The sequence below is a fragment of the Musa acuminata genome, chromosome BXJ1-2, assembly GCF_036884655.1.
Source record: "Musa acuminata AAA Group cultivar baxijiao chromosome BXJ1-2, Cavendish_Baxijiao_AAA, whole genome shotgun sequence".
NCBI lineage: Eukaryota > Viridiplantae > Streptophyta > Magnoliopsida > Zingiberales > Musaceae > Musa > Musa acuminata.
The window spans coordinates 23877756-23885932 of NC_088328.1; the positions used below are offsets into that span (position 1 = coordinate 23877756).

The following is an 8177-nucleotide window of genomic DNA, read 5'->3' on the forward strand; positions in this document are numbered from 1 at the left end:
GCGCGGCCGTATGCATACGGGATACGGCCGTATACGTATTCCTCGGCACTTGAGCGGTGGACCTCAGTCGAGTCGGATACGCAAAATTTTGGACCCGGAGTTTGTACCCAGAACACTTTGCTTCATCTCATTGGCCAATTCTTAGAACGAAAGTGAAGGGATGATAGTTGCTAGCTTTAGCAACCGGGGCCCACAAGCGAGGTCATTTCCACCTCGCTCCGAGGCTACTTGGCAGGTCCGCCTAGGGGCAGGAGAATCTCCGGTACATCAACTTGAACGCGGTTCAGGGAGCGGGCCCCATCTCTCCTTGCGGTTTCGATGAGGCGCCCCTCTGGATCTTGTTGTTGGCACGGATCTCAAAGCACATCGAATTTGGTTCTGCTGCACTTGATCTACTCGTTATTTCTGGGATTAGTGGCCCTTATTCACACTTCTACTTGTGTTCGGCGCAGTAAATTCCAAGTGACGTATTCTACTAACTGACAGTGACTTACATTTCAGACGAGACAGATGTTCCGTCGACGAACTACTCAAATAGCCACCCCACACCGTATTGTCGGTACCAATTTGGTGCTCGACTTTGAGCTCGTTAGCTTCTCCGAGTGAACAATGTCTTGGTATGTGACAGGTATTAAAAACACTACCTGTGAAGGAGACCCACATACCAATCGATCGGATTATGATAAGGGAGAAGGAGAGAATCTTCATGAGTGTCCCATTAAATGGGATTTTTTTCCCCAAAAAGGAACACGCTTATTGCAATCCTCAACCTGAATCCACCTGTTTGTCTGAACCTATCGGAGAAAAGAGGATATGGATGACACGGTATGCATATTTATATAGATATATTATAAACATACATTTGACTGCTCTACCATACACGCATTTGGCACCTGAATCCGCTGGGTTTCCACCGTGACGCGTAAGTCGTAGCTTATACAAAGCCATGCAATCCAAAAACGGAAAAAGGAAATGAATATTAGCTTAAATGATCCCAACCATCCATTCTTACGTATATGAGAACCAGATCTCAATTATTTATTACTAGAAGCATAACAAGCTAACATAGAATGAAATATATAAAACACAGAAGATTACTGGTATGTACATTATTTAGATGGACCGAGTTGCCACATATCATATTAAGATTCGTAGATGACGCAGCGGTACTAATACTATTGCAACCGTGTGCCACACTTGATAAGAGGAAGGTGGAGCAACTGATACTACGCAATCAATCCTTTGCCCATCATGCTAAACATTAAATAATGCATCCATCAAACAAGCATACGATGCAAATTAAGAACAATGACCAACACAATTCAATGAGAGGGTGATCGAGGTAACAACAGGGTTGGCATTCCGATCCCCAAAATCATCCCCTCGCTCCACCTGAGCCGAAGAAAACAATGACATCTTTGGGGCTTTTGGAGGGTTGGTAATTAGTAAAACTGCAAGACAATCTAGTAGTTTGATTCAGCAGATCATCAACAAGGCTATTACATCCAAACATAGAAAAGCTTGGTTTTTGTCAGAATACTGCATCATAACCTTGCGCTAGAGTATTGTACACATTATTACTGTCAAAGAGTTTCTCTATCAACAGCAGCTTTACACAGCTGATAGCAAACATATCAAATCCAAATAGATTTTGAAGTGATCTCCTTTATGCTCTTGTCCTACTTTCTAACAAATGCTAGGACCTTCCCAAGCATAGCACCTGTAGCTTCCACAGTGTACTTTTGACGGCCTGATGATACCATAGAAACCAAAGTTAACAGTTCTCTAATAATACATGTATTAAGGACTTGAATACTGACATTAGGCCAATTTATTTATCACATTTCTTGCTAAGAAAAAGAAAACCAAATCAAAAGGAGGGCGATTTGAAGAAAATATTGAAGGTTCACACTTGACAGGTCATATTATCATACCAAAAAGCAAGACCATCACATGTATCAGCAACTTCTGAGTTACAATGTATGCACATGAAATTAAAAATTTAACCTGTGATTGATTGGTTTCGTGGGAACATATCAGGGCTAAAAAATGATCAACAAAGAATAAATTATCAACAAAATTCTACAGTTGCATGGCTGATGGTAGAAACTTTGTTTCTATGAACTTCTTGTCAGCAACATATAGATATTCGAAGTGAAAAGGAAAAAAAGGATGAGAAATCTGATATCACTCGGGTGAAACTTTCAAAACAAAGGAAAAAAATGATCCTGAGAGTCAATTTTTCTTTTCTTGCTAAATCTATGTTTGGTAGATCAATGTGACATGTCTGAATCCTCATTTCTAAATGGAATCATAATGTTCTGATAACTCTGGCAATCACTACAACCTAAACCAAGCATTTTTTATCTCTCCAGTTTTATTACATTGGTACATGAAGCATCAGTGAACCTCCATTCTATGAGATGAAGATCCAGCACCATCCACCCCATTGGTCACCAACACAAAGTAGCCAATCCAAGGATGGTATTCGCTTCAGTCAAATTGTCTGGCCAGCTTTAGTATTAAGCCTAACTGAGACAAGCCCAGGCCAGAAACAATTCTATGTGCAAGGTATTGTTAATTTCAATAAATTATCTTATGTTTATGACAAACTGGATCAACAATGTAAAAGGAGAACAATATGTATATACCTTTAATTTTGGAACTGCAGCATGTTCGACCATCAGAAATTGTGACATAACTTAATTGGGACCTGAACTTGCAATGCAAGAAGATGGCGTAGTACTATTGTTTGGATGAGTGTTAGCATGATTGGCAGTAACACCCTCGTTAGTTGGTTCCATAACTGAGTGCACTTCATCACTTGGTGGAGCAGACACACCAGACATTCTTCTAGTTTCCCTCGTGTCCAAGCGTTCCATCATCCGTGACACAGTAGCAATTCCAGCATTAACTTCTCTCCTGACTTCAGAACCAATATCTGCCACAGTACTATTACGTGAAAACAGCCGCTCCCTCCATCCTCGGGTGCTCTTAGCAATAGATTCCTTGTACCTAATTGCAAGAAAATGTAAGGGATACAATCAGCATATACATTTTCAGAATACCAAAAACAACAGATGAGCTACAGAGTACCTCATTGACACAGCATTAAGGCGAGATTTCAGAGTCTCTGAGAAGGATTGGAAGTCTGATGGTCCTGGTTCTTGGCTAACCGGAGATGATTGTGCAGGTGTCCTGAATACAAAGTAGTGATCAGAACAATCTTATACCAAAAAGTGAACAATACAAGACATTTACAAATATACAATCCTAAACTGCACCTGGGACTAGATATACTGGACCTTTGTGGATTACTGCTGCTACCTGGCGTCAAGAAAGGAACCTGGCTAGCATGAGCTGGGCTAACATTTGTCACTTCAGCAGGTTCCTCTCCTGGAGTAGTTACAGTAGCTGATGAATCAGCAGCAATTATTGCAGGAGCTAATTCATTTTCTCCTATTGGAGCAGATGAGGCAGATACCGAGCCCACAGAAGGGGTGTTTGAATTTGTAGAGAAAACCAGATACTGTGGGCGACCATGAGAACCTGATCTGACCCGTCCTTCTCTTCTAGCAATGTGGTGAGCTCTTCCCATGGCAGCAGCAGCAGCTAAGTGCTGAATAATACGCTCTTCGAGTTCAGCATCACTTCCACCAACTGGCAACTGCAATAAATAGGAGAGAAAGAAATTATCATCCAAGGCATGAAAAATTAGCTTTTCCATTCATAAAGGCAACAAATCACGGGAGAAAAATATCAAAACCATTATGGAACTACCAACATGCTGCAATTCGAAATCACCAAGTGCTGGATGATGAAAAATGGTGGTAGTCCGTGCATGGTTAAGTCTAATGTTCCTTTCCCGCTCTACAGCCTCCAATAGTTCTTGGCTGAGACAATCGACATCAGGTAAAAAAGAGCCTTTTAGTTGTAACAGAAGACTAAGCATAATCTGCAAGGTTAATTTGATTTATGTGAACCTGGTGGAATCCTTCAAACTGATTGACTGCCAACACATAGGACACTGAGAGCTTCTCTGGCACCTAATCATGAATAAATTGAAGAAATATTGATGAAATGTGTTTGAAACAATGAATAAATATCAAGGGAAAACAAGAATAATAATAATAATAATAATAATAATAATAATAACGAATATTGCACAAGAAACTAGCTTCTGACATTGACAACACCCAACAATAACCAATATCCAATAAGAAAGGCCAATAAAATGGCCAAATTTATTTAATTACTATGGGAAAATGAATGCAAGACAATTGGGCCAATCACCCCAGCAATCCTATAAGATGAGATAACTCCCTTAAATGGCTGGAGTCTAACAGTAGAAGGTTGTTTCCTTCAACTAACTTATTGGAGTGTTGTCCACATGCTCAAAAAAGCACGTAGTAAACAACTTCAGTGACTCAGGAAAAACGGTAATCACATAGTGTAAAACACAGACGTACCATTCAAGAATGCACTGTAGATGGAACTCATGCTTGCAACCAGTAACCTGAAGAACAATGACAAAAATCAATAAAAAGAGAAGAAGTATTATTACAACCAACCACATAGATGTATATTCATACATACATATTTATACATAACAGCATACCGTCGAAGGATCACTTTCACAGAAGGCTTCCAGACAGATGCTGCATGCATCATCACAAGCATCCTGAATTCCTCCTTCCACAAAAGCCGCAGCTGATGATAGATGGCTCTCCATCTTTGCAGTCTCGTCCATTATCAAACCCTAAATCAATACCTCACTTAATTAAAAACAGAAGCAAGGCAATAAAACAATCAAGAATAGCCAAATATTGGTAAAAATCTAATAAAATTCCCCAATATAAGATTTTTCCATCATCAAATCAAACAAAAATAGATTTCGTCAAGGGCACATCTATCTCAATCTCATATCTAAACCATATGCATCATCTTTAACTACAAATCGACGCAGATGACAAACCCAAATCAACGAGGACGAAAGACAGCATCTTTACAGACAAAGCCCCATGATTATAAGGGAATTACCACTGTTCCGCACAAACCATGAAAACCAGAGAATTAAGGAAAAAAATAACGGCAAACAAGCGATCGATCGACCACGAGGCAACGAATCGAGCCCGGATGGAGTGAAATCAAAGGCGGAAACGAATCGACGGGGGAGCCAGGAAGGAAAAGAATCGGAGACGGACAAGCAATCGAAGCAGTACCTCCAACGAATCGCCTTGAGATTGGAGCCGAGGGGGGGACGGGTGCGATTGACCGCGACAGACACCGAGACCCCGCTGCAGGCTATGGCGGCCGGCGACGCTACCACTTGGGCACCGATCGAGAAACCCTAGAGAGGGAAGGAGGAAAGGAGGAGAGAGAGACAAAGAGGGAAAGGAGACCGCATGTCGGTCGTTTCCTTCCCTCACTCACTATTTCTATTGATCGATGAGGCGATGATAGGGTTCGCGTTTTGGTGTCTCCCAACTATCCATACCGCGTTTCCGTTTACCCAGTCATCGGTAGATATTGAAGGAACGGAAGCGGTTGGTGACGTGACCCGTTAGGTCAGTTTCGTGTATTAGCCCTCGGGTAACGAAGAGTAAACGGTCGACGTGGGTGCGTTAAATGACTGGGCGTATCATTTTCCGCCCTGTGGACGAATGCGTCGCAGCGGAGGCGGTCCGGCTTTTGACCAACGTGTGTCAGAGAGAGGGACGAGCCCGAAAGCCCATTAGCTGGATTGGGTCGTTAAATTGGACCCGATTATTAGCTACAGAACCTATTTTATAGGCGGAATGACGATAACGCCCCTTCTCTCGAACGAGTTGGCCGAGCCACGGAAGATATAATAACGTGGGCAGAATTGGAGATGCGGACGAGTTCGATGTTCCATTATTATTATCTTGGAGGATTAAGATATTTTTGGCTCTTAATTAATCCCATCCATGGCACAGTCTTCTTTAATGATATGTTCCTGCATGTCCGCCGCGTACCCGCGGCCGTGTCGCCTCTCCACGAGAGTCTCGACGACACCGTCCACGCCGGCCCCACTTTAATATAGAAAATCCACAGGGTGCAGTCGGAGCTTTGAAGTTGGCCGAAGCGAAGAGACTGGTAAGGGAGAGAGAGGCATGGAAGAGAGCCAAGCACCGGTGATGGCGGATGGAGGTGGTGAGGATAAGAAGATGAAGGTGTTGGTGGCGGTAGAGGAGACCGAAGGGAGCTTATATGCGCTTTCATGGGCACTCGATAATCTCTTCACGTCCGCCGGCGATGTGCCGGACAAGACGGAATCGCTGGGCAGACTCGTCCTTATCCACGCGCAGCAGCCACTGCAGCACTTCATGCACCCAGTTGGACCATGCATGACTGATCCCCATCACCGTTCTTTTTCTGTTCTTTTCGGTACAAGAGAGTACCATGTTTACAGGGAGAAGTAATAAAATATGACCAAGAATTACATGTCTTGCCTTGTTGCAGCCGTTTATGCCACCTCGTCGGTGATAGACTCCGTGAGAAGGGCGCAAGAGCAGAACTCACGCAATTTGCTCGAGAGAGCGACGCAAGTTTGCAGAAGCAAACTAGTAAGTCATCGTCTCCGCGTTGTATCAATTACACAGAGGTCGTGTACTTTATCGTCAACTGGTTTCTGCATAGGTCGAAGCGGAAATGGTCATCGTAGATGGGGATCCAAAGGAGATCATATGCCAGTTCGCGGAACAAATGCAAGCCGACCTCCTTGTGGTGGGGAGTCGCGGTCTAAGTAAGATCAGGAGGTGAGATGCTTAAAGAATGTGTTTGATGAAATGCCTCAACCAAAAAAAAAAACCCTTGATCCTTTGTTGGACGCAGGGCAATCCTGGGCAGCGTGAGCGACTACTGTGCTCATCACGCAACATGTCCCGTCCTCATCGTGAAGCCACCCAAGGGAAATCATCCGTAGCGTAGCTTGGATGATAATGGTAGATTTGGAAACGAATGGATGTATTTAGAACCTTCTGTTGTGTAGTGTGAATGATGGTGTCTTCGAGTGATCTCTTTGTAAACGGTGGATCATAGAACGCCATAAACACAAACTAATTATTTTATTAGATAAGATATATTATAAATTTATTTTATTTAATTAGGTAAAATATATTATATACGTAATTAAATCAAAAATTAAAATTTTTATTATGGTATTATTCATTGGAGACAATTTTGATGAAAAATATTTTGTTAATAATCATTATAAATCGTCTGTTTTTGTTTATAAAAAATATTTAGATATTTATTTTTGATCTTCTTTAGTTAGTTCTTATGAATGATAGTTCTTGTGATTGATAAGAATAGAGAAAAAAAATAATTTTTTTATAAATTAATATCGTTGTAGTTTTTGAATCTAACGCTTGTTTGTTTGCATGTTAGATAAAAAAATTTTGAATGACATTCAAATATATATAATCTTGATTTATTTGATTCTGGTTTAAATATTTTTTTATATAATTATAATATAATTATAGTTTTTATGTATATAATTATATTAGAGTATGTTATAAAATTAAATATTTTTTATCGTAAAGATGTATCAGATCTGTTTTATATTTAAATATATTTATTAGTATTTTTTTCTTGTGAAAATGTGTTATTGTTGCATAATATTCGAACAATCTGTTTATAAAATATGTTATTGATTGTATAATATTTAAAGAGTATGTATATGTTATCGATCTGTTTTTTTTTCTCATCTATCATGGTGGTTGTACGTAGGTGATGTAGGGTTTCTCGTGTTTGATTAATATATTATTATCATTAATTAGTTGTTAGTGATAATATTATTGAGGGTAATGACCTTCGATGATCAACGATTTAATCGCTGGTATAGATGGGGGTGCAATAGCTGGTGATAGCTATGTATGATTGCTTATGTGTGTAGCAGCCCAAGCATCTTTGTGGCAACCTGACTTTCTCGCAAGCAATTACACATGCAGTAGTGTTGTTGCTTGCGACGATGATGTTGCCTTATACCGGCATTGCATCATTGCCTTTGAATTGTGACTACAGTAAGTTGTTTGCTTATCACGGTCAACGCATCTAAATGTCAACGATCTTGGTTTCCAATTGCTACACGGTTGACACATTATGATAGTTGCATGTCGCGGTAATCATGGGGGTCGATAATCGGAATGTGAGCA

At 40.8% G+C, this 8177-nt stretch overlaps 2 protein-coding genes across 5 annotated transcripts; one reads left to right on the forward strand and one right to left on the reverse strand.

Annotated features, from left to right (window-relative positions):
• Positions 1-1446: 1446 nt before the first annotated feature.
• On the reverse strand, positions 1447-5491 carry LOC135600978 (E3 ubiquitin-protein ligase RHF2A-like). 4 transcript variants are annotated; one of them, XM_065094169.1, is made up of 9 exons: positions 5223-5491; positions 4597-4759; positions 4470-4516; positions 3984-4046; positions 3767-3893; positions 3285-3667; positions 3097-3198; positions 2652-3015; positions 1447-1750 (listed from the first exon to the last, which is right to left on the reverse strand). In XM_065094169.1, the coding sequence occupies exons 2-8, from the start codon at positions 4678-4680 to the stop codon at positions 2703-2705; spliced, it is 1119 nt and encodes a 372-aa protein (XP_064950241.1). In that variant the 5' UTR covers positions 4681-4759; positions 5223-5491; the 3' UTR covers positions 1447-1750; positions 2652-2702. The 4 variants fall into 4 exon arrangements, with proteins under 4 accessions (XP_064950241.1, XP_064950240.1, XP_064950238.1 ...); XM_065094168.1 differs by having other exon boundaries at positions 3306-3667; positions 4619-4759; positions 5223-5490; XM_065094166.1 differs by having other exon boundaries at positions 4619-4759; positions 5223-5489.
• A 667-nt stretch (positions 5492-6158) lies between these two features.
• LOC135586128 (uncharacterized) lies at positions 6159-6783 on the forward strand. The gene is made up of 3 exons (XM_065107318.1): positions 6159-6408; positions 6484-6569; positions 6661-6783. The coding sequence occupies exons 1-3, from the start codon at positions 6159-6161 to the stop codon at positions 6781-6783; spliced, it is 459 nt and encodes a 152-aa protein (XP_064963390.1).
• Positions 6784-8177: the final 1394 nt, after the last annotated feature.